Source organism: Meriones unguiculatus, chromosome 10 (assembly GCF_030254825.1).
Source record: "Meriones unguiculatus strain TT.TT164.6M chromosome 10, Bangor_MerUng_6.1, whole genome shotgun sequence".
NCBI lineage: Eukaryota > Metazoa > Chordata > Mammalia > Rodentia > Muridae > Meriones > Meriones unguiculatus.
The window spans coordinates 104,097,712-104,124,625 of record NC_083358.1 but is presented as its reverse complement, the minus strand read 5'-3'; the positions used below and the strand labels follow the sequence as shown (position 1 = coordinate 104,124,625).

The 26,914-nt window shown below is 48.1% G+C and overlaps 1 protein-coding gene across 1 annotated transcript in view; it reads right to left on the bottom strand.

Moving 5' to 3' along the window:
* The window catches only part of Ptgfrn (prostaglandin F2 receptor inhibitor), a 68,490-nt gene extending 65,209 nt beyond the window's left edge, over positions 1-3,281 (bottom strand). The window contains exon 1 of the mRNA XM_021650498.2: positions 2,964-3,281. Within this exon, the coding sequence (XP_021506173.1) occupies positions 2,964-3,012 (49 nt within the window). The 5' untranslated portion in view covers positions 3,013-3,281. The remainder of the gene's footprint in view (positions 1-2,963) is intronic.
* Between the last annotated feature and the right edge of the window lie 23,633 nt (positions 3,282-26,914).

The window sequence follows — 26,914 nt, the reverse complement described above, 5'->3', positions numbered from 1 at the left end:
CAGGCTGCCTGGCCACCCTGAAGGAGCCAACAGTACACAGTCTCTCCAGCCCCTCCTCCTGCTTCTCCCCTCCCCCAGTCATCTCCTCCTCCCATCTCAGGACAGGGAACTCGGGTGCCGTTTCTGAGGGAGCCACACACTTCACTCACCCACACTTCAGGCTTTTCCCCAGAGCCCGGGGATGCTCTTCCATTGTTTCTTTCAAAATTCTAATTACCCTCAAGGCTCAGCTCAAATGTCACCTCTTCAGCAAAAGCAACCCCCACCCTCAAGTCAAAATGAATCCCACTCCTCCCTGCTTCTCCCCCGTGTCAGGGCTTGCGCTGTTTTCATCATGTATCTCTCCAGCCCAGTCAACCACTCAGTGAGGTGCTGTACCTTGGTCATTTGCTGGGAACTCCCAGTACTCAAGGCACTACTCTTATCACAGACAGAGTAGGCACTTATGAAACTCCATACAAATGAAGGGATGAAGGACAGACAGGGGCAAGGAGGGACTGAGTGGTTCTGGCCTGATCTTGGTCGGTGGGCTTACTGAGAAAACTTTAAGGCAGAAGAGAGCTTTCAGGGCAAAGGGATTTACATGGGAAGCGCAGGGGTAGGTGGGCTAGGAGGCTCAACAGATTCCATGAACTAGCAAGCAGGTCCTTAGAATAAACTAGCTAAAGCGGAGAGTTGAAAGCAAATGCAACAGGCATCCCCTGGGAGGAGAATCACAGGGGCGCAATGCACACAGGTGGGAACCCCAAAATGATCCATCAGAGAAAAGATGACCTTGGAGGGGAGCTGGAGGAAACCAACAGGAGGGGCCAGAAAGTTGTCCTCCTGGGGAACCTCCAGGGCCTTCCTTGGCTAAGACTGGAAAAGCATAGTGTGGGTTTCCCTTAGAAGGATGGACACAGCTTAAACCCATGCTTGGGAAAAGCAACAAAACAAAGGGCTAGGGTACAGGTGGAGGTCACTGCCCAGAGGGTCACCATGCAAGTCAGTGGCAGAGGGCAGCGACACTGAGATTCTATTCCGGCAGCAAGACCTGAGGGAAGACATCTCTTCAGCTTGCTTATCTATACACGCCATTTCTGGGCTCACTCTGGAAAGTGATGGTCCACTAGAAGGCTGCCTCAGGGGTCAGGCTGAAGCTACAGCCTGCGAGGTACCAAGGGGCGGAGCTTATCGATGGCATGTCGTCGTCGGTTCAGAGACTTGGTTGGTGAATCTGCATTGGCCATCATCAGGCTGTGCTCCCCCTGTGCCTTGGTTGTTGGCTGCGGTCTGTTTGTTTGTTGGGGGTGAGGGATAGAACCCAGAGCTACACCAGCACTCTTCCACAGAGCTGTAACCCCCAGCCCATTCAAGGGCACTCTTTTTAAATTTCTACCTCCTGCTACCCTCTGAGCTGCTTCATACCTAAGACTGCAAACTGACCACCCCAGGGAGAATCAGTCACATAAACCACAAAGTGAGTGGCAGCTGGGAGCGGCGGCCTGCACAATCTGTGCAACCATAGGCCGTGGCCCTGCTTGACCCAGACACGTAAGCCAGTTCAATGGTGGGGAACATCTGCAGCTATCTTCAACAAATACACAACTTACAAGGGCAGGCGCCTGGTGGGGGGAAGTTAAAGGGGCTAGGATCAGAAGCCACAGGACTATGGGATGTTTTCTGCACATGGGCTGTGGCTTTACAATTGTGGCTAGACCAGTTCTCGGAGGCGGTCATTTCCAGAAAACCCCTCAGAGGTGAGGTATCCCAGGAAGCAGCTAGAAAGGCTAGTTTGCAGGCAGCCAGGACTCATGGGGGCTGGGATAGTAAAATCCTAATGCCAGCAGGAGGGGAGGGGTGGAGGAAGGCCTCCCCTGGGACCCTCGGGCCATCGGAAGTGCAGTCATTTAGGCTCTATGCAGCTGAGGCCTGGCTGGTATAGACAACATCCACCATGTGCACTGCAAAAGCTTGAGGTCTGTCTTCTGCAGGGGCTTGGAAGGGAAACCTAGGGCTGGGTCTGGAATTCCACTTGTCCTAGACGACACTGATCACAAGGAACCAAGCATATAATGGCACTTGGGGATCTGCCTTTCTGTGTACCAAGGCAGGCACTAAATAAATACACCTCGTGGCTGGTTAAGATCAACCAGGGTATCTACGTGAAGATGGTGTCTGTGTAAGGAGTGAATGGAAAATGGAGGGGGGGGGGCGGTAAGCCCAGGAAAGATTCCTTGGGTGGGGGGAGAGGATACTGGGCCAAACCACCAAGAGGCACCAAGGGTTTCCAGAGGGTAGAAGAGAAAGGGGCAGTAACGACAAAAGTAACAGGTAGAAAAGTTGGGAGAGCTGGGCTCTCGGGTCTTTGTGTATAAATCCGAACCTAGCCGGCTTCAGGAAAACCTGGAAGGCAACGCTGAGGCAGATCTAGCCACAACTGAATAGATGGGGATGGTATACGATTGTCACCGAAACGCTCCGGGCCAGCCAGTGACCTTCGCGGAAGGAAGTTGGATTCTCCTGCTTCCCTGGAAAAGCAACTAAGCATGGGCTAACGCATGAAGAGCGACCCGGACCGGCCGCGGCTATGGCGGGGCACAGCAAAGGCTCAGATTTCCGCCCAGCCGGGCACGCGGGCCGGGGCCGCCCGCACCTTCCGGGGCCGGGAGTTCAAGGTGAGCCCGGTTCCCGGCGGCCAACAGGTAGAGAGCGCTGTGGGGGAGCCGGCCAGCGGCCACTCCCCCGACACACGTGAGGACCCGGCTCGGCCAGGCCGGGCGGCTCCGGGCACCCCTGGCGCGGGCCCAGGAGGATGTGCACCGGGCTCGGGTCGGCCGCAGACCGCTCCCCGCCCGACCGGCTGCCCCGCGCTCCGGAGCCGGGTCTCCCGGGAGCCGCCCCGGACACCCGGGGTGCCCCAGGCCCCGCGCAGCAGCCGCGCCCCCCCCCCCGGGACCCCGCCGCGCCCCACGCGCACTCACCCAGCGACAGGAGCGCCAGCAGCAGCGGCCTCGGCGCCGGGCGCCCCATGCTCGGCCGGCGGGAGCGACTCTCCGCCTCCTCCTCCTCCTTCCCCGCCGCCGCTCCTCCTCCTCCTCCTCCAGCTCCGGCTGCTCCAGAGTCGGCTGCTCCGCCGGGCCGCGCGCCTGCTCCGCTCTCTCCCCGCCGGCCGAGCGAGCCCAGCGCCGGCGCGGACGTGCGCACCTGGCTCGGCGCGGCCCTCCGCCTCCTCCCCTCCCGCCCTCCGCCAGCCGCCGGGCCCCGGAGCCGGCCCCGCCGATCCCAGGGCGCAGCCCCGACCGCCTCCCGAAAGCAGAAGGGAAGAGCCGTGGCGTCCGCCCGCCCGCGCCTCCCACCCGGCGCTTTGCCAGCAACAAACACAAACTTTCCCAAGCCCCTCCCCGCTCCAGGTAACGGAGGAGGCGCCGGGGCCACCCGCTTAAAGGGGAGGAGACGTCCGAGCCCACCCAGCCTTCCCCTCGGGCCCCCACCCCTCGAAAAACTTTCCTCCGACCTTTAAAAGTTGGCCTGGAAGGCTGGCCTGGAAACCCCATCGCTGGGCCCCTATCCCGGGACGCCCAGCATTCCTTCGCTGTGGAATCCCCACGAGGGTCCCGCAGCCAGCAACCCACACGTACACCCTCTGGTTCCCAGCTGAGCATGCCACCCGCCCCCTGCTTAGCCCTTGCTAAAAATAATTACCCAGCTAGGATTGAAAGACCTTCAAAGGCTGTGGATTGCCACCCCCTCAAGGTCCAGAGGCCTGGTGTGCTTGGGAGAGATGGCCAGGCACTCTGAGTTAAGCATCAGATCCCACAAGCGTCGGACCTGACTGCCCACCACCCTGTAGTTGGGTGGGCCTGCCTCCGTCCTCTCCAGGTCCCTGTGGTACTAATTAGAACGACTTCCAACGAAGGTGCCCATAAAAAAAAGAAAAAAAACCCCACACCATCCTATTCTTAGCCGTAGTGTTTCAAATAGTGTCTGCCGCGCGAGACTATATTCATTGCTGTAAGTGGACGCGACTGGGTTTCCATTAAAGACTTTTTCTTCCCACAATAGAGTTCTGTGCTTTGGATTTGAATACAAAAGACTCCACAGTGCTGGAGGGGAAAAATCAGTGTTCCTTGTTTAAAACTTCAGAGGGATGATTCAGACACTCAAAAAGGCTCGCTGGTATCCCGCGACCCCCTCCTCCCCCCCCCCCCCGGCCTCTCATTAATATATGTGAAACAAATCACAGATGTTCCTGGGGAAACTGCCCCCTTTGGTGCAGAACGTCGCCCGTTCAGATTGCCACAAGTGTTTCTCATTTCTGCTAACTGACATGTGACTGTGAAGTCAGGTGTGAAGCCTTCCGAAAGAGACTCTTAAAAATTTATTTCCAGCCAGGCATGGTGGCCTTCACTCCGCAGGATCACTTCAAGGGCATCCGTGGCTTCAAACAGAGCTCAAGGCCAGCATGGGCTACGAGAGACCCTGTTTCAAAAGACCAAAAGAAAGAAATTCCTGGTGTTTCAATAATGGGAATTTACCTGCAGGGTGGCAACAGTTAAACAGAGTTAAAGTCATAACTTTGGTGTCCAGTATCTTTTGCCTCAAAGATTTTTTTTTTAGTTTCCATCTTGCCACCAAACCTTCCCCAGAGTTTCCCCGCCCCCACCTGTACCCCAGTTGTTCCTTTTCCCTCCCCACCTCAACCTTTTCCTAGACTTTCTGAGGGAAGTTTAATTTTCTTTTGTTTCTCTCCATTCTATGAAGCCCGAATACAAGCCTAATGTTAAGTTTTGAAATATGCCGGAACAACAGAGGAACGTAAGGCCTGGCTCCTCCGGAAGCTCGGATTTCAGCTCATCAATCTTTCTGCTTTCCTACCACCCAGAATGCTTAAGTCTGGCCTGCACATTTTGGCACTTGATCAGGGTCAGCTCAGCACACGACGCGTATTGTTTCCACCTCTGTCTAATAGCAGGAGGACCTCAGAGGCTGACGCATTGTCATCTTGTATCCCCGCAGTGCTGCAGAGGAGTTCTGTGCCCTTTGTTTAACAAACCAACCCTGGAACTTGGAAAGCCCGCCCTCCATGTGCAGAGACTCTGAGCTAGACCCTGGAACTACAGCCATGAGTCAGTTCCTGCCTCTGGGGTGCTTATAGCCAGCACGGCGACTTAGTGGGTGTGGCAGCAGGTGCAAAGGACAGTCAGGAACCAGCCAGGAAGTGATCAGTGCTGGGGAAGGTTTTACAGACCTCACAAAAGGCTAACTGTATAGTGAGTCCAGCAGACCAGGAGCTCGATAGATGTGAACTACAATAAGGGTACACATAACGTGATAGGGGCGGGGAAGATCCTTCTCTCCCCCCATCCCAGCACTCAGGTGCGATTAAACAAATGGTACAGTTTATAATCACAGAAAGAACTATGGTGAGCAACTCAACAGGTGGGAATAAATGAGACTGTCCAGGCCAGGCGAGTGCAAAGAAGAGGAAGTGGATCCAGGATGTCAACTGACTGGCAACCAGTCAACTTTGTCATGAGAATGTACTGATGAGCCATTGATGTAGCAGAAAATAAGCATGAATTAATAACACCAGCTACTGGGTTCCATTACCACTCTTTGCACTGACTACCAGTTGATACTATGCCTCTGACGAAGAAGCCCACAGTAGCTCCATTCATCTCCCTGATGATGCTTCCCTTATGACAGGCATTTATTTGCCGGAGTGAGTAACTTTCTACAACAGGTTAAGCCTCTTGCCCCAACCTGTGGTTCTGTTTGGTTCCTGTACGGGCTTGACTGAGGCAAGAAGACTCACTTTCTAGTAATCCTAATTAACCGTCCCTCACCCCCAAGGAGGATGAATCCCAGCTTGGGTTTCACTGTGATTCTGTGACCATCAAGGGCAGGAATCCCAGCCACCCTTTATTAGCTCTTCATAATAAACACTTGCCTGCAGTTGTGGCCTCTGAACACCCTACGAAAGCCCTCACATACTCTCCTCCCAAACAGATATTCCTGTTGAGATACAGAAAAACAAAACAAAACACTGTATCGTTTAACTTTGAGAATGAAAATGTTAAAATGTTTCCAAATAAATGAGTTTGCTAATTTTTCTTAAGATTCATCTAGATGTGGTAGTTTACTCAGTTACTGCCAACAGCCTCTGCATGGTCTCCAAATCACCTTGACCTCCATGTCTTAGAGAAAAAAAAAAAGTGTTTTCTATCGAAACATTTTATCCCTTGTAATCACTTTCATTCAAAACTTCCTTCTGTGTTTGGAGGTAACTTCCCCTTTGAAATTAGGGGATTACTAATCCAGGAGAAATGTAAGGGTCGGGAACTTTTCTCAGAGGTAGGACACTTGCCTCTGGTCTTATTCTTCAGCAATGGAAAGATGGGGGAGGGAGGGAGGGAGAGAAGAAGCCCAAATGGTAGAACTAGAAAAATGGAATTAGCGTTTTTAAAAAGAGAGAGGATGATGGCTTGGGAAGGCCACACCTGGTGAGGAGTGAGAGCTGGTGATGCTGTGAGCTCTGGGAAGCTGAGTGCCCTTCTAACAGACAAGGGGAGGAAGAGGGCTAAGCAGTTGCCAATCCTTATCCTTCCTGCTGCCCTAAAAGGCTAAGGTGGGAAATGTTAAGGAAGATATTCTGGGGAATGTAGGCTGCCCCAAGCCCACCTCCATGGAACCAAAAATATCCCACAGGCCCCTTCCCCCTGGCAGCCCCCCTTGCGGGACAGTGTGAGAGAAGCACATGGCAAGGAAGCCCTGCTGTAAAGCACCCTGCAAACACGAGGCATGTTATGAAGTCTCTGTGGCCCTGGCCCTGGACACCCTCCTCACACAGTAATGGAGAAGAGAGGGAGGGAGGGAAGGGGGCAGGGAAGGAAAGGCAGGAGGAAGGATCGAAGGAGAAAGGAAGGGCTAGCCTGTACCCGAGGCTACCCCTTCTGGCCTACCTCTTGTCCTCCCGTCCAGCTGAAGCCAGGGAGAGAGCTTTTTGTCAGGACAGTCGCCACCCTGGCTGTAAACATAAGCCTAAGGGGTAAGTAAAGGCACGGGAAGAATGGGGTGTGCTCTTCTCTTTCCTTCACCTGATCCCACTAACCTCAGAGGTGTGAGTGGAGCATCATCCCAAGTACTAAGTCTTTACAGAGTACACTGGCTGTGTAGGGTCACAGGCTAGTGACAGGAGGCCCACTACAATCTGATTTTCAGGTAATCAAACAATACCTTTTTAGTAATATGCCCTAAATATTCTATGAAGCACTGTAATATTGAAAAGTCACTCTTCATTTTTCTGAAACTCTGGTTCAGCTCAGCATCCCATGTTTTCATTTGCTGAGCCTGTCAACCCTCTGCCACAGAAGAGTTGCCTTATATGGAAACAGTCCCATGGAAGGACTGGAGAAGACAATGTGGAGCTCCGAGTAAGCTATCTTCAGATTGTTTTGAAGTTTTGTCTTTTAAGGAAGGGATCATATTTGTTTGGAATATTCGAAGAGTCACTGGTTAATAATAACAAAAAAAAAAAAAAAGCCAAGAGAACCTGCCTAGTTTGTAATGGCCAGAGCTGGCTCAGAGCTCTATGGCGCTGCTCTGTAGGGTGACATCCCCTCATCTCTAAAACACATTCACCCTGAAGGTAAGTTAAGCCTTCCTGAGAAGGGATCTATTAAGCAGTCTGCTGCATTAGGAGAAGCCATAGACCAGCTAACCTGAGGGATGTCCTTTCCCTAAAATGGGCAGTTCATCTGAATGCAGCTTACCCTTGCAAAGTCCAGCCTTTGTTCTAACTGACAATAGCAAGGGCTGGGCAGGTGTCCCTGAAGCTCTAGGACAGAGCTCACCTGCAGACGCCACTGTTTTATGGGGAAAGTGTAGGCCTACTCTATAGACAGGCGTGAACCGCCTGAATTCAGGTCCTAGGCAAGAGCAGTACTCATTCTTAACCACTGACCCATCTCTCTAGCTTTTTTAAAAAATACGTGTTATTAGCATGTGCATCTGTGTGTACATGCACAGGTGTACATGTGCGGCACAGTGCATATGGAAGCCAGGGGACAGTTCATAGGAGGGGCCCGGTCCTCTACTTCCATCATATGGGTTCCAGGAATGGTACTCTGGTTGTTAGTTTTCAGGGTAAGAGCCTTTGTCCACTCAGTCACCTCCATGGCCTGCATTGCCTCATTTTTTGTCTATTTTGTAACTCACCATCCCCTTTAGCTCAGCCAGCCCCTCACTTGCAGGGTACATTTGTCTTGGAGAGGATACAGGAGTAGATATTTCGCTGTCCATGATTTTGTGGGCACTTCTCACTCCAACAGCGGCTACATCCATACCTCCTGACGTCTGAGTTCGAACCCACAGTGACTTTCTAGGGTACCCTGCCCATTAGAACACTGGAGCTCTACTTCTGAGTCATAGACAGCTGCCCTTCTCCAGCTGATGTAGGTCTGCCCTGGCTGGGATGATTAATCTGCCGAACAGATGATTTCACGCTTAACCCAACACCGAGAACAGCCAACATCCAGAAGATGATTTCAAACTTACTGTCTCTAAATATTTTTTTTTAAAGCTCAGCCGAGAAAAAACAATATTTATGGAAGATTACTTGAAGAAAATGCAGCCTGTACATTCCAGAATCCCTAAGATCTTCCCCTGCGTTATGAATTAAAGAGATTGTCATCGAGCTTAATACTCGGATACATCACATCGGCACCCCCATAAAGTTGCTTTTACTGATTGCTCTTTGTCACGATGCCATCAGCCCTTATTGAAGGATGTCCTACAAGGAGAGCCGTGAGCACTTTGTCATCGTGTTGTGCGAGGACGGGTTTACCGACGCTCTCTGTCATGCCAGCCAGCAGCCTCTCTGCCTACAACGATACAGAAATGGTATTCTGGTCCCGGCTTCTCGGATGATCTCTTGCTAGGGACTGACTTGTGTTTACCTCCTGGACGCTGTAAATGCTGTAATTTTTGGTGTTTTCGTTTCCACGGTACGCAGTGGCTGGAATGCTTATGCTGAAATCTGTGACTCCCCACCAGCACACAGATAGGACTCTCACAGGTCCTCCCTCCCAGCTCATCAACACCCCCCCCCCCGAACCCTTACTTCTCCATCCCCCTCATTTTACTCCTGTTTGCTTGTGTAGAAGCTATTTTGCTCTCTTCTTTATTGTAAAATCCAGTCCTCAGCTCCTGCCCTTCAAAAGACATTTTAAATCCGAACTCCTCATTTGCAGACAACATGCAATGAGGTAATCATCTCTCTGAGCTCTGCTTGGCTGCCAAGGGCTGCAGTGAGATGAGGCCTGTGTGGTGAGGAGGGCACTGGGACTGGCAGAGGGCCGCAAGCTCTGGGACAAAGAGCCTCGTCTCCAGGAGCAGCCAACAGCCGCTCTGCCTCTCTTCTCACCTAGGAGCATGCACAGTCATCCGTTTGCAAGGGATGGGTAAATATTAGGAGTGGTTTGCTTTCGCTAAGCACACAGTGACTGAGGGGCTGGAGTGGCCTGAGTGTCCAGGCCAACGAGTGGCAAGCAAGTCCAAGAACGCGCTGCTAACTGCACGGAATCAGGACGGTCTAGAAGCCACTCAGAACTCCCTTCTACTTCACGCTGGCTCTTCTTGTCCTTGCCTCGACGGTGCCTCTTACCCTCTTCACACGGCCAAGGAAAGCTCCAGATACACACTGATTTGGTAGAATCCTTCCTTTAAGACATGACCTCAGAAGTGAGCAATGAGGTAACAGGGAAAGCAGGCCAGGGAAGTGGAGAACCAATGAGATATACTATGGCAGTGTGCCCCCCACCCCCACCATGTAAGGGAGCCTTAGAAGGGTTTTTTGCAGGCTTTGACTCACTGATTCCCCCTCTTTGCATCTGAGGTTGGCTCACAGTGGTACTAATTCTCCTCTCTCTGGCCAGCATCCTCCTGTGCCCAAAACCCAGAAGTTGTCTGTCCCCTCCTTCACTCACATGGTAGAAGAGGCTGTGTCCTGGGCCTCTGGCATCATGTCCAACACACAGTAGGTTTGCTCCGTCCAATACACAGTGGGTCAGTAAATGCCTCAGGTCCAGCTATGAGCTCTGTTTTTATCATTTTTATAGTCCAGAGTGCTACGTGGACGTTCATTCAGGGAAAAAAAATAATAATAATCTGAAACCACTAATCTCACCCGAGCCTCACATTTTACAGATGAGGCATATGAGGCTCAGAGAACCTAAGCAACTTCTCTGAGATTCCACAGCACATTGCGGTAATTGTGGAATATTAAAATCAGTTCACGAAGCAAGCCAAGGGCAGGCCAGGGAGCCAGCTAGAGCTGCAGTGTGAATTGTTAAGACTTCCAATGGAGAGTTTGACCACCCCTCTGCTGGATTTCCAACAGGAAACTGCTTGAAATAAATGAAGTTGGAAAGTTCCTGAGCTCTGATTAAGGACATGAGTGATATGAGCTAAGCTTTCTCTCCTAGAGGAAGATATTCACCCTCCATAAGTGTGGTGGTTTGAATGATAATGGACCCCATAGGCTCACATATTTGAAGATTTAGCTGTCCATCAGGGAATGGCACTACTTGAGAAGGATTGGGAGGTGTGGTCTTGTTGGAGTAGGTGTGGCCTTGTTGGAGGAAGTGTGTCACTGAGGGCAGGCTTTGAGGTTTCAAAACCCAAGCCAGGCCCAGTGTCTGTCTGTCTGTCTCTCTCTCTCTCTGCCTACCTGCCTGCCTACAGATCTGGTTGTAAAGCTCTCAGCTACTGCTCAGTATCTGCCTGCCTGCCGCCGTGCTCCCTGCCATTTATAATAGCAAACTGAACTTCTGAAACTGTAAGAAACCGCAATGAAATGCTTCCTTTTATAAGAGTCGCCTTGGTCTCATCGTCTTCACCAAGACACTGAGCATGCTAGGGTAAGGTAGCATGGATTGAGAATGAGTGCAAAGTCTCTGAACATTCTCTTTCCCCATCCTGTTTAGCCAACAATGCCAGGTGGTTTTGTTTGAAGCAAAGCATTAGTTCTAGATCGTTCCCCTACCTCAATACATTATAAGAGCCCTCCACAGTCTGCCATCTCCTCAGCTTTCTGGTCCCTTCCCATCTCAGCAAATCCTTCCACTGCTGTCTTCAGCACGTGTACGAGACACATAATGCCAGGGACTTTCAACAGTTACAGAAAAAAAAAACAAAAAACAAAAAACAAAAAAAAAAAAACACACACACAAAAATTTAGAGGGTTAGGAAAAAGCTATGTGCAACACATATCCAAAACCCCGCTGCAGGGATGGCAGAGACAGGGGGACCTGTGGAGCTTGATGGCTAGCTGGCCTGGCCAAACTGGTGAACTCCAAGGTCAGTGAGAAGCCCTAAGCTGGGGCTGGAGAGATGGCTTGGTGACTTGAATGCTGTGTTTCCTTGCAGAGAGCCCAAGTTTGGTTCCCAGAACCCACACTGGGCAGCTCGCAGCTGCCTGTAATTCCAACTCCAGAGACTCGAACACCCTCTTCTGGGTTCTGAGGGCACTTGCACTCAAGCATGCACACACTCACATATAGATACACACACACACACACACACACACGCACACACAATCAAAATAAAATAATATGTATTATTTTAAAGAGAAGGATTTACAGTCCAGTGAATTTCTGGACTGTATATGCACACTCTTACACACACTCACATGCAGAAACACACAGAGCACACACGCACCCAAATAAAAAGTTTATCACTTCTCCCTGTATGCTAGCATAAAGAGCCAGGGAAATATACAGTGATGGGGGGGGGGGTTGCCCGTAGAGTCCTGGGAACTAGTTGTTCCTGCCAAATGAGAGGGGTAGGATTTATTTGAACAGACACACTCTTCCTAAGTCTGTTTTATTTGCACAGACAAGGGTCAACACTGTTCTAGAAAAGAGAGGCTGGTGCAGCATTTTTACAGTCTGTGAAACCATGATGCAAAGGCACTTTAGGAGTGGGAGGCAGATGCCTGGCTGTATCTGTGGGGCCCATCCCACAAAAAGTTCCCTTCTGACACTGACCTGAGTGAAATCATGATGTCAAATGATGAAGAGAAATGGTAAAGCTCTATCCCATCCCCAAAGCAACAACAACAGAGAGAGAGAGAGAGAGAGAGAGAGAGAGAGAGAGAGAGGTTAAGACAGCAAAGTTGAGTCTCACAGGCTTGGGAATCATCCCCCAGCTCAGCTAGTTGGATAAGCTATCCAACCTTGATACCTTCCTCAGCTCCTCTGGGTGTTGGGTCACTCATGTGTAAAGCGCATGGTAGTATCTAAGGCAAAGGCCGGGGAGATGCCTGAGGAAGGATAAACTGTACAGGAAGAGCTGTTGCTTCGGGAGTGCTTAGGACATCAAGTGTGTACGGTCCCCACTGGGAATCAGCCTTCCTGCCAGGTTCCCACCCGCTAGTCATGGCCAGACGTGGTTCTTCTTGGCACAGAGCTGAGCAGAAATTGTACGCATTACTTCAAGGTGGTCAGGCTAAGAAAAAGGTCTGTGGGTTTCCTCACTTCCTTTCCTCATGTCTACTAGGTGGAACCAGAGGCCCAAGATGACAACTCCTCAGAGCCCGCGGAGAGTCCACCGAGAAGAAAGCTGGCCCTGGTCGGGGCCGCTGGGACTGTTCTGTCACGGGGGTGGGGGAGTGGAGGGGGTGATGAAAAGCTTTGATGGCGGTAAACAACTAAAGAGAGCATGAGCTCACCTTGGTACAGTGGCTACAGTCACCCGAGGTAGCAAACCTCCCTCAGTTTTCTTAACAGCTTCACTCGTCTCTATTCAAGGGAGGCTGGCTCCATTCCCAGCCCAGGGTGCGATCTCTGACTTTTATATACCTGAGCACTCTAAACATAGACGTTAATCCTCATTCTTCGCCAGTGATCGGCTTAAGCGTGGACATTGGGGAGAATGCTGGGCGCTGAGATTTGAGACGTCTCCCAGGAAGGATTCTTAGAAAGGCCTTTGCTTCCTGTGGTGTGGCCTCTTTGGCTGACGGATGTCTGTTGCTGTTTTGCTTTATTTTGTTTTTCAACAAAAGGAGGTTGTTCTTTGCTTTCACCCCCTCGTTGTTAAGTATGACACGAAATAAAATCTATCAGTTTAAATGTACAGTCCAATGAGTTTTTGACAAGCGTAGGCTTATCCCCGCTATTGGGATAAGGAGGACCCATTCCTCCCTGAAGTTCCCTGCAGCTGCTTGTAGTCAACATCCTCTCTCCAGACTCAGTCCCCGAAAACACTGCTTGCTTGCTGTCACTGTGGCTTCGTGCCCTCTCTAACATTTCCTATAAACTGACCAATGTCCACATACTTATTTTCATTTGAGCCAGGGTCTCACATGGTCTCCCCACACCCACCTGGAGGTTCCTGTGTGCTGTTCTTTGCACGGCAGGCGGTTCCTTATTAGTGCTGAGAATTATTCCAGCCTGCAGCCATAAACACTCTTGTCTCATCCGTTTACCGGTCGGTGCAGATTTAGATCCCTTCTAGTTTTAGTCTACTCTGGACCAGGCTATTGTGAATGCTTATAAGCAGGTTTGTGTGTGAACACACACTCCCTCTCTTAGGAGAACACCTTGGGAATGGAACTACGGGACCATATAGTAGGTTCACATTTAAATTTATAAGACATTTCCCCCAAAAGTAACAGTTTGGACTATATGAACATTTTAGCTTTTCCGCCCCTTGTCAACCCTTGGTATTGTCAGATAGTTTTAAAGGACTCTGTGGTACAGGGTGGCACCACGTCATTGTGGCTTGGATTTGCATTCTCTTGTGACTAATTATATGTAGCAACTTTTTGTGTGCTTTTTGCCATTTAGGTATTTTCCTTGGGGAAATGTCTGTTAAAATGTTTCCCACTTTCAATCGGTTTATTATTAATAAATTTTGAGTTCATTATATATTTTGAATATAAACCGTTTTTTTCTTCAGGGAGGTGGAGCGTAACCCAGTGAGCTGCACCGGTGTGTGCCTAGCACATGTTCAATCCTTTGTCCTGGGAGAAAAACGTCAGACACATTTTGCAGGTGTTTTCTGGAGCCATACTCTCTCTCTCTTTCTCTCTCTCTTTTTCTTTACCTTTGTTTATCTGTGACTTTGCATTTAAAGTGGAAGTTGAGAACTGATGAGATGGCTCTGCGGTAAAGGAGGTTACTGCCAGGCCTGGCAACCTGAGTTCAGTCCCAGGACCCACAGGATGGAGGGAGAGGGCTGATTCCTGAGAGTTGTCCTCTGACTTTGACATACATAGCATTCACATCTACAGGTACAGAGTGTGTGTGCGTGCGCACACACACGCACACACACACACACACACACACACAGACACACACAGACACACAGTTGGGTATGAGGTGGGGACACATACACAAATAAATAGATAGGTATAAAAGTGCAAGTAGGTCCTCTGCAGTTGGGTTTTGCTTTCCTTTATACCTAGAGAATTTAAAACACTCACCTTTAACATACCTGGTGATGAGTTTTTATATCTATGGTTCTAGGACTCTTCTTCTTCTTCCTCTTCTTCTTCTTCTTCTTCCTCCTCCTCCTCCTCCTCCTCCTCCTCCTCCTCCTCTTCTTCTTCTTCTTCTTCTTCTTACCCCATCTGCTGTTTCCTGTTTCTCCTTGGATGCAGCCTTGTTCTGTTTCTTCGTTCATTGTGCGCTCAGGGGCTTTTCCCTAGTCTCTTGTGTTTCCTAGCTTTTTGTGGCCATTAAAATGTTTCCATTTTCCCTAGAGCTCTTTGTTTCCTTGTGAAATTCCCAAATTCCATCTGCTTATTCTTTTACTGCTTGAAGAGTTTTCTTGAGCTTTTGTTTGCCTGGCAATGTCTTTGTCTTCATTTTTAGTCTATTTCCCCTGAATGTGGAATTACAGTTTGTGAGATTCTATATATGGATACGTGTATACATATGTGTATATGGTTTCTTTGCCTTCAGCTTTCTGAAGTCATGGTTTCATTATTTTCTATCTCTGGTCACTTATGACTAGAAGTCTGTCATCACTCTTGTCTCTGTCCTGCATGTACTGTCTCCTTGCTCTTTGGAGAGTCTTCTGTGGGTCGCCTAAAGTCAGCCGTAGAATGAGATCCTCTGAGAACGCTCATCATCTGGGCTGCTTTCAAGAGTCTGCCGTGACCTGTCTTGTTGACTATTGACATTCCCTCATAGAATGTATTGTTTGACCCGGGGGACTTCACTGCACCCTTCCCAAGACTCCAGCCTTTCACCCCAGCCATCTGTATGCAATCCCGCCCTAGCCGCAGGTGACTGCGGAAGGTTCCATGTGTGCGCATGTGCAAGTGCTTGTGTGTCTACAAGGGAAGCCATCACTCACACTGAGTGACGACCTCTGGTTGATTGTCTAGGGGGTCCCCCGTGCTCCTCCTCCTGTAAGCGAGCCCTTACCTGTGTTCTCTAAGTAAACCCAATAAACTCACTGATTCCCCAGAGTGGACTTTGGTGGAGTGTTACATTGGTTGCGGTTGGGGATTTGTGAGAGAGGGGTAGACACTAGTTAAATCTTCTAGGGAAGGAATTCTCCAAGCAAAGTCTGTTTCTATTGTTGACTCTTCTCCTGGTACGCGTCACATTTTCCCGCTTCTTTGCTTATGTGGCAGCTCTTGGTTGCTAGGCACCGCAACTGTTCCTGGAGGTTCTGGGAACTTCCCAGTCTGCCTTTAGAGGGTAAGGGCTGTTGGGTGGGCAGCTGAATGGCCTGCAGGTCACCTTCTAGACTCTCTTTAAGACTGTGTGTTGAGCTCAGAACAATAGCCTTCACTGTAGGGTTCACTGAAGCTTTCTCTGAAGGTGTTGACCCTCTGGGCCCTTAGAGAAGCCTCAGCTTTCCCTTTCACCTGGATGAAATACAAATAATTCTCCTTCCTGCATGAACACAGAGATGGTTCAGTGCGCTGATCCCCATGAGACATTTTGATTTTCTCTCCTCTCCTAGGCGGTTTTAGCTGGGGTTGATACAATTTCATGTTCAGCTGAACATTTCAACCCTCCCTTTATGCATATTCCTTGGACTGATCTTTTCGTGAAACCTTTTCTCCATCTCCCTTACTATTACGAACCAAATAGGAAGGGGCTTGTTCAGTTACCTTTCCCCTCCGACCCCAGAAACCAGAAAACGGTGTCTAAAACCTCTCCACACCTTGGTTTCTTGCCCCAGACTCAGAGCTACAGTTCTCCCCTGGGAACTCTCTGCAGTCCAGGAAATGCCGTCATAAAGAAAGCCAGGTAATAGAAGGTTCACTGGTATGTTGCCCTTCTGTAGGGGTTACTCACGCCATGAGCTCCTGTCCAAGGGTTAGCTTGCTTTGTCTGGTTTTCCAGTTGCTTTGTCGGGAGGACATGTGTGACCCTGGCAACTCTTCATACTTAAAAATGGGAGAGTGTCCTTTTCTTATAGAAAAGGTCTTCTCTTCCTTGAACATCGTTGTGCCTGGTTGTGATACTGGGTGTGAGCCAAGGTATAGACATGACGGGAGCTGGTCAACACACAAAACCAATGTAAATATGACAGAAAGCAAAGGTGGAAATTGGAGGATTTTGTGTGTGTGTTTTTGAGAGGATATTGCTATGTAGCCAAGCCTGACCTTGAACTCACCACAATCCTCTTGCTCTAGCCTCATATCTTAGGATGGATAGAGGTACCTGTGGCTATGCCTGCCATTACCTGTGTTCTTAAAGACCTTGTGATGGTTTGAATGAAAACGGCCTCTTTAGGCACATAGTGATCGGCATTATTAGGAGGTGTGGCCTCATTGGAGGAAGTGTGCCACTGAGGCAGGCTTTGAGGTTTCAGGGCCCCATGTCACTCTCTTTTTCTGCCAATTCAGATGTGGAACTCTCGGCTCCTTCTCCAGCACCATGTCTGCCTGCATGACACCATGTTTTCTGCCATGACAATAATGGACTAAACCTTTGACCTGTGAGCCATCCCAATTAAATGTTTCCTCTGGAGGCTGGAGAGATGGCTCCACAGTTAAGAGCACTGACAGCTCTTCCAGAGGATCTGGATTCAGTTCCCAGCACCTGCATGGCAGCTCACAACTGTTTGTAACTCCAAGATCTGATACCCTCACATAGACATACGTGCAGACAAAACAGCAATGCACATAAAATAAAAATATTTTTAAATGTTTTCCTTTATAAGAATTGCTTTGGCTATGGTATTTACAACAATAAAACCCAACTGAAACAGACATCAAGTATACACCAAGTTCATCAGTTCAGGAGCCATCCTACCATCGAAAAACATGGCTGTGTAAGAAAAGAAAATTCTTTAAGTTTTCAGCCAGTTGAGCTGGGTTTTATTTGCAGTCAAACCTATCCTGCTTAGCATGTTAGCACAGCAGCAATAGTCAGTGCTCAACAATGGCTAGCAAGCAATTCTGCATACTATCACAGAACACTCATGGATAGGCTACTGAGTGCCCCATACCTTTTCTTACCCAGGGCATAGCAAGCCTAGTATGTAGGTAGCAGTGATAACCCCAGTGTGCAGACGTCCAATTCAAGGTGACGAAAATGGCACTTTTTCAAGCTTACAAGGTTTAATTTGTGGCACAGTCAGACTCCAACATCAGATGAGCTGTTACTTTTTCTGAATCTCAGAAAAATAGCTCTTTTCATGTCAAAGAAAAATTGATCAAGAAAGAGGTACATTACAAATGAGCATTATCGCAGAGTCAAGGCATAGAAAATATTCTAGCCTGGGTCATGCCTGGTAGCTTAACCCTGACCATTTCTGAGGAAAGGGATTTTTGAACTGTGTAGCCTAATCATAAAAAAAAAAAAAATCTGAAACAGAAAATAGAACCAAGCAAGCAAGAGCTAGAATTAGATCCTGTATGTGTTAAAAAGAAAGAAAAGAAGCTAAATCCATGTTGAAGGTTGTACAGGGATGATTTACCAGAATGTCACAATTGTGGAGAGTTTGAATGCTACAAATCCAGAGCCAAATTATTTTTAGTATCCGTGGTAGCCACTCATTGGCCACCTCTGGGTCTGACTTAACATACTTTGTCTCTTGCATAAAAGGTTTAAACTGAATTCATAGCAGATCACTGCCTTCTACCAGCCCAAGAGCATCATCACATAGCACCTGACACCTATCAAAGAAAGCTCCCCTCTGCTTTGCTGCAGCCCAGCCACCTGATAAGCCACAAGCGTGTTTGGAAGAATACCTCAATTTATGACTTTGTTTTGTTCAGTAGGTATAGAAACTTCATGAAAATGTGTCTACCATATGGATCCAGCAATATGAATCTGTGTTCCTGGACGATGGCCTCTCACATTTGCCTTAAGAATAAACCATCAGGGGGCTGGAGAGATGGCTCAGAGGTTAAGAGAACCAGCTACTCTTCCAGAGGTCCTGAGTTCAATTCCCAGCAACCACATGGTGGCTCACAACTATCTGTAGGGAGATCTGGTGCCCTCTTCTGGTGTGCAGGTGTACATGCAGAAAGAACATTGTATACATAATAAATAAATCATTTTTTAAAAAATGAATAAACCATCTCCTATTTCCTTTGAAGTGAGAGCTGTGCTTTTCTAGGTTGACTGCACCCCCACACCAAAAAAAAAAAGTGATCTAGGTGCATGGAGGATGAAATGAAGTACCAGGGACTGTGGATTTTGCCTAACTTAAAGGTTCTAGGTCAGGGTCAGAGGCACAGGAGGCCACTGGGGGATGCCTCAGGCCCTATGTGCTAACTGCTCTGCTCAATGCTTACCTGAACGATGCTAGCTTGGAGGTGCTAGAGAGAGCCTGTGTCCCCTAAATCTTCCCTGGTTTCTGCTCGGAATGCCGCCAAAGTCACAGTTTTAAGACTTTGAGAGACATGTGAAAAATGGACTATGTTATAGCAGTGTACAAACACTATAATTCTTCCTGGAAGGGCTAAGCCAGTCAGTGCAAGGGAAGCTTCCGAGAGCCACCGTCAGCAGAGAGGGAGGGAGGGAGAGAAGCTCCCTGAACGTGACTCACACGTCACAGAGGCAGGCAGCTGTCTTTTTCCAAACCACAGCTTATCATTCACACATTAGGGAAAGAGAAACAACGCACAGCAAACGACTTTAACAACCTAATAATCCGGCTGTAAGGGATGCCACTGAATCCAGAGACATCATTCACTCGGGGAAAGTGGGTAGAGGTGGCCCAAGTGGTCACAAGTCCAGCTGCCCAGTGTCACCGCGTCACTATCCACCTCTGGGAAGGACAGAGAATGAGTGCTGGCTCTGCAGCACGGGTTCCCTGAGAGCCGTGGAGGATATCTGGTCGTGGTCTCAGTGGTACTCAGTCAGGCCAGCCACAGTGTGGACGCCAGAGCCACGCCAGAGGCCTGAGATCCTGGGAGGGTCCCCTGCTGCTAGGGTGAGTGGCTCCTGTGTGTTGGGGGGAATGTTGGAGACTAGTGTAATGAGCTGTCCAGGGCCTGGGTTTTATGGCCATTCAGAGGCTTCTCTCATTCTTGCAGAGTTTTTGGTCCCGGCTTCTGATTGGTTTAGGCTTTGCTGGATATACCTAGTGCTCACTTCTAGTGTTAGCTCCGTCTGGTGTCTCCATCTTTGTTTTCTTTATTTTCTGTCCCAAGCGTTCACTCAAAAACAAAACAAACAACAAAAAAACCAACAACAAAAACAACAACAACAACAACAAAAAAAAACCAAGACCAGGGTTCTGCTGAGACAGTGTAGAATGTTTGGCACTGAGCTGCTAGAGAATTTCACTACGTCTCCTCTGTGTGTGTGTGTGTGTGTGTTGTATAGATCAGAGGTTGACACTGGGGTTTCCTCTATTGCTCTTTACCTTATTACAAATTTTTAAAATACACTTATTTAATGTGTGCGGATGCATGCCGTGGAAGAGGTCAGAGCTTGTGGGAGCTGATTTGTCCCTTCAACATGTAGGATCCTGGGATGGAACTTAGGTCATCAGGTTTGCCAGCGCCCTTGAGGGATCTGCCTGTCTCCACCGCACAGTGCTAGGGTTACAGAGCTCTCACCTTGGCCAACTTTTTCCTGTGCATGTCAAGGGTCTGAGGTCAGACCCTCGTGGTTTTGAGGAATGTTTCCCACTGAACCTTCTCCCCAACCTGCCATGGCTTTTGTAAGGATCACTCTAGGCAAACTGGAGACCGGAGCAGGCATAGAGCTCAAGGTATGGGGTACCTTTCCCACAGAAGCCGGGCAGAACACCAGACCACCAACCTTACCTTCTTCCCCTTCAATCCCAGAATGCCAAAGATGGTGATAATTTAAACCAGCCTACCTTCAGACATAAGGGGAGACACAAGTGAAGCTTGAAGAAGGCCCAGCACTGGGAAGGTGGAAGCAAGAGGTCCATGAATTCAATTCCATCCTCAGCTATATGGCTGAGTTTGAGGGAGCAGTGCGGTATATAAAACTCTGTCAAAAAAAAAAACAAAAAACAAAAAACAAAAACAAAAACAAAAAAACTATGGCTGAGAACATAAAATGAAAAACAGTTATTTTTCTGGAAGCAGAAGTTAATATTGTGGATTTTTTTAAACGTCTGTTATTTCAATAAATAGCTTTAAAAAAAGAATGACATCCTGTGTTCCAAATTATGGATTTTGTCAGGATATTCCCCAGTCTCCCCCATTTGTTCCTGGAATCTCACTCCCTGCCCTACAGGCTGGTAGCGCGTTAAACTTATCCTGAGAACAAAGAAGGGAGCCCTTGCCACATTTTAATGGCCTCCAGCTGTGGATCAGCCCTTCCGGCCAGCAGGAGCCTCAGCCACGCCCTCCCCAAGCTTTTGGGCAGCTGTGTGCCTGGGTCTTGGCTGCCTGCTAGAACTGTATGCCTTCGGTCCCTGGAAAATGTTACCGCCAGTGCCGCCACTTACTGAAACCATCCCGGGAGCCTTAGGCATCAGGATCCAGGCTGACTCTGCTCTTCAGGTGTTCTGTGAGAGAAATGCATCCCGCATTTACCCCAGGGTGGGGAGCTCGGAGCAGCTGGCTGCCGTGCAGCAGCAACAGAAGGACTGCTGAGAAGCCTGAGGCCTCACACCTGACCGGGATTGGTCTGTCCAGTGTGGAGAAAAACCTTGTGACCCACAGCCTCACCCCCTCAGCCCCCGGGGTCTCTGTTGTATCTCAGGGGAAGGTACGGAAGAGGGGACCATCTGACAGATCAGCACATTTGAAGGGCTCTCCCTGTCCTCCCAGCAAGGAGAAGCTACTGAAAGTTTCCAGCTATGCAAATACTGATATTTTAAAATTTTAACATCGAGAGCTGGAAATATCATCTCACACCTGTCATTCCAGCACTCTAGAGGCTGAGTCAAAAGAATCGTGATTCCAGGCCAGTCCAGACTGCACACTGAAACCTGGTCGAGAACAACAAATTCGAATGGCAAGTACAGCAGGACTTGTTTATAATCCTAACACTTGGGAGGCAGAGGCAGGGGGATTGCCCATGGTGGGCTACATTAGGGAGACCCTGTGTCAAAACACCACCCAAACAAAACTGAAATCATGAAGAAGGTACTAAAACATTAAATACAAAATTAACACATGAGTCCATCACTCACTCCCAGGACTACAGTGAAAAGAAGTGAAAGCACCGACTCAGGAGTCCTCACACCAGGTCAAAGGTGCAAGTGAAGTACACCTGAATCATGTGCCTACCGTGGGATAGTATACAACCCAAGCCGACACTGAGTGTAAAGTATGAGGGCTCCTGTCTGAGCCTCCCAGGTACTGGGGTTGGTTACCAGCATGTACCTCGGCCATGCTACAACACGGATGAACCTTGAAGACAAGCTGGAGAGCAGGTAGCATACAATCTGGATTTGTTCGATGTAATTAGGAGAGCCAGATTCGTAAAGACAGAAATGGAATACTGATCAGCAGGGAGGGGCGGGGCGGTAGGGAGCAGGATGACTTCGTTTGACAGGAATAAAGTCAGACGTGCGCCCCAGCAGCTCGCGCTTGCTCTGCTACCACTGAGCCACATGCTTCTCCAGGCCCTGGATTTGTTGCTGTTGGGGTTTTTGTTTTTCTGTTAGGACAGAGTCTTACTCTGAAGCACAGAATGGCCTCAAATTCCCAATCTCCATGCCTCTGTCATCCCTGAGCTGGGATTACAGTTGTGTATCATCATGCCTGGTGTTCTCTCTCTCTCCTATACTCAGCCACTTTCTTCTATTTATATGAACACATAGACACTCTATATAAAATTTTATTATAATAAACATATTATTGTAAGCATATATTTATTATAATATATAAGAATATAGTCATAATATAATTTAATATAATATAATTATATTATATTATAGAAAATAATTATATCTAGTATATAATGTCATGTATATTATATATAACAATTATTTATCATGCCTTATAAATCCCTGACTCCTCCTCTCTGCACCTGGCACTGTGGACACTGTCTCCTCCTTCTGATGACTGACACAGCACTCATGAGACCTGAAGACTCAGCGTGTTCCCATGGACTCTTACCTGCAATGCGGACTCCAGGCCTCACCCTAGCCCTTTTTAACTGAGTACTCAACCGAGCAGCAAAGCCCTGAGTTGCAGACTCACTAGGCAGCTGGCCGGTGGGTGTTTGGATGCCACTGTTTTCTCTCTCACACTTGATGGAGTCTGACCACCCCAAAAGGAGGCCTAAAGCAGCAGCTTCTAGAAACACCCTCTCTGTTCCTTCACTCTGGCTGGTCGCTCCCGGTTTCCCACCAGAAGGGTGGCTGAGCTGGGCTTATGTAAGAGAGCAGACCGGCATAAGTAGAGGATTTCAGCTTGCCTGGATAGGGCTGTGGAGCAGTGGCTGCTTCTTTCAATCAGATCTTATTAGCACAGCAACACGGCAAATCCCTCATGGGGCAGATCCCTGGATTCTAACTGATGCCTTCTTTCTGGAGGAACGTTACTGGTTCCCGTGATCCTAAAGGTACTCCATTAACAAATGCTAGTTAAGCATCTCCTTTATTCCTTCTTGTCATATTGGAGCATGTGATGGGCTACGTGATTCTGGAGGCAGGTGCTCTGATTTACCGCCTTGTCTAGGGCTTGATCAAACAAACAGAAGTGGTTTAAAAGAAAAAAGAAAAAGAAGAAGGAGGAGGCAGTCTCACTTATGCAGCTCTGGCTGGCTGGATCTTGCTATGTAGAACAAGCTGGCCTCGAACTCACAGAGATCCACCTGCCTCTGCCTCCTGAGTGCTGGGATCAAAGGTGTGTGCCACCACACCCAGCCTGATTTTATTTATTTAGCTGAAATATTTGTTCAACATTTATCTTGCGACTCCAAGAATAAATTACTTTCCTGTTAATGAATGCTCTTTGTAAAAGATTTTTCTATTGGGTAATTCCCACTGGCCCAAAGAGAGTCTGGATACTGATGACATGCGGCAAGATACAATCCTCTTTTTAAATGTTGCTCTTGGTGCAGCTTTCTTTCACAGTTTCCTAAGCAAGATATTTTCATGATATGAATATGAAAGGGTTGAACCGCACACAACAATGGGATTATCCAGTCTCCCTGAGCGGAGTGCCATCGCTCCTATTCTGGTTCCCAATGTACCTAACGTGTGGGGTACAGCTTCGGTACCATTTCATCAAGCTGTTTCCACATGTGTTAGCACACCGTCCACAGAGATTCGTGTTACCTGTCCAGGGTACTGTGCACTATTGGGAAAGAGCCCATACTCACACAACTGGGAGGAAAAGAGAATCAAGCGGCTGTTGCTCCTGGTTCTCAGAGCCGTTGTTTTGGTACCCCAGGTAGTCTTGCCAGGACCTCTTTTTCCAGCTCTAAGTGAAATCCAGGTAGAGGTGGCTGCCAGCCAGCTTCTGACGAGAAGAATTGAGGAGAGATCGGGACGGAAAGATGGTTGGACGAGTCAGACACACAGACTTATGGTACCTCTCATTCTCTAGTAGCGCATGATCTAGAACAGTAAGAAGGACTTGAAGACACTTTCTGGTGTCTTCCCTTCTTCTGCTCCTGATGAGGAAGGACTGGCCCAGCAGTGGCTCTCACAGCTTCCTGGCTAGAGGCACCAGCAATGAGCATCAGTGACGGAGGACCAGAGCAAAAGACAGAATGGCAGATGTCACGCACGTGGCCACCGATGGCTCTGGTTCGCATGTATGCATTGGTTTCCTGGGATCTTAAAAAATGAGTAGGAGAGACAGGGTGCCTGGTAACCCAACCACGGCATCACTGGGATAGTTCTTTTTGTAGTGCAGACTGAATAAGTTACACACTACAAGTCAGCATCTGTGGACCGCTGACCTAACACTTGACCTAAGTGCTCTCTCTCTCTCTCTCTCTCTCTCTCTCTCTCTCTCAGGAGATATGTTGGGATATGACAGGATAATGTTGGGACTGGGGAGATGGCTCAGAGGTTAAGAGTGTGTACTGCTCCTACAAAGGACCTGATTCCCAGTATCCACTTGTAATCCATTCCCAGGACCCACAGTGAGCAGCTCACAGCTGTCTGGAACTACAGCTCTCAGAAATTTGATGCTCTCTCCTGACCTCTGTGGGCACTATGCTAATATGTACAAATCTACACACAAACACACACACACATGGACACATGATTTAAAAAATAAAATATAGAGTTAAAAACCAGGGTAATGTTAACTGCCCTCCTTTCAGGAGACTGCTAGGGTGAATGTCTATAAAACATGTGAAAACACCATGTGAGCTACCAAAGAAAGTCAGACACTATCGCTCTGGCCAGTGGAAATGTCAAGTCCCAAGTTCAGAGCCTTGGAGAAGGGGACGCAGACTATTACAAGAGGCAGCCAGGAATCTCACACTTGAGACTTTTCATTTATGCTAAGAGAACTGAACAACAATGGGGAACACCCAATTCCCAGGTCACTGGCTGGATAGCCCATGGGAAGGGTGACCTGTTGTAAAACAGCTTCTCCAGTCCCTTGGGACATCAGCCATCTCTCCATATTGTACTGAAACTTGAGGTGGGGTCTGAATCATCTCCAAGAGACTGCATCGGGTGAGACTGTCAGTGGACAAAAACACTGCTGAAAAAGAAAGGAAGGAAGGCTTAGAATTGATAGGTGGGCTTGTAAGTGAGGCACCTGCCTCCGCGGGCAGAGGCAGACTCGACCTAAGCGCTCCCTGTCCAGCATGTGCCAGCCTGTCTAGAAAAGGGCTTTCCCAGGCTGGGAGAAAACCCACTCTTCATGGTCACTGCCACTATGGCATGGTCTTGGGAGTTTGATAATAGAACAAGCAGCAGGCTCAGATGCACAGGCCCTGACACGCAGCACTCCAGACAGCGCTGGCCACACAGACGCAGGCAGAGCCTTCTGCGGAGTGTCAGGAAGTGCTGTTGGCTTTGCTCTGGTGGATCTCTCACAACAGGGGTTCTGGGTGTCCTCACAGATGAAGTGCCATGTGCTTTCCTTGGAAAGAAACATCACAGAATGCTGTGCTAAACACATTGCAAAAAAAAATGTCAAGACAGTTCTTTGCTCCATTCAGAGAACTTAGCATCAAACCAGAAAACACAGGCTTAGCAGCGCTCACCGGGTTCCTGGAAAGATGGAGGTGTTCCTTTCCCCTCTGGGCCGGGGACATCTCTGGGATCCATCCCCACAGGGTTTTAATCAGTCTCCAGAGCCAGTTATCAAGCTTTGTTTCAGCTTCGAATTTTTAGGTATCGGTCATCAAATACTCACAGGAAAAGTAAGGATTCCAGACCTGACCTCTCCTTCACCTCCCTTCTTTTGCTGAAGCACTCCCCGTGAATGACTTCTCCAGAGAGCCACAGCTCACTGCACTATGTGCCAAGACTATCTCTGAATTTGTTTCAATGCAAATCTTTTTAAAACATGTTACCCACCACCCAGAAAGTAATGATGGTAAATTAAGGATTACAACAATCAGTAACAATAATAACTCAGTAAGTTTTTTACAGTAACATTCTACTGAGAAAGAAATTGATAAAAATATTCTATTCAAAATAATTAAATAAGTAATTAATAATTAAATTAAGTAATTAGTAAAATATATATAGGTTATATATATATATATAAAACAAAACAAAAAAAACTTAAAGATCCCTGTAACAAACATTCAAGATATTGAAAAAGAAAATCACAGCTGATGGAAAAAAAGCATTCCACATTCCTGGATAAGGCAATTAATATTGCAAAAGTGTCTATGCTACCAAAATTAATTTACAGAATTATTGCTATGCTTATCAAAATTTCCATGTAATATTTTATTTTTTGGAAAACACAACACAAGAATGCATATGGAACCACAAATGATCACGACTAGCAAAGGCAATCCTCAGGAGAAAGAACACTGCTGGAGGTATCACAACACCCGATCTCAAATTATATCATAGAGTGATAGTGTTAAAAGACAGGGCTGGCCATGGCATGACCAATAGCATGGAATACAGAACCTGTAAATAAAATGGCAAAGCTATGTTAACTTAATTTTTGACAAAGGAGGCAAAAGCTACTTTCGAGAAAAGATAGCCTATTCAACAAATGTTGCTAGCAAAATTGGATTTCCACCTACAGAAGAATTAAATTAGATTCTTATATTTTACCTTGTACAATTGAAAACCTGAAACACTGAAGCAAGAGATGTCCTTTGGTGGCTTGTATAGGGCAGCCGCTATCTGTGAGGCTCGAGAGATGCTGACTGAAACTGGACATGAACAGTCAGTCTTCTGGGCCACTGGCTATTCACTGTGAATTTTAAACAATGAACAAATAGTAATTGGTTCCCTCCCAAATATCGAGCAATGATAATAATTGCTAAAAGTGTGTAGTAACTGTACATCAGACTGTTTACTACAGGCTTGCATGGATTAGCTATTCGGTCCTCAGGAAATCGAGATCAATGTTATC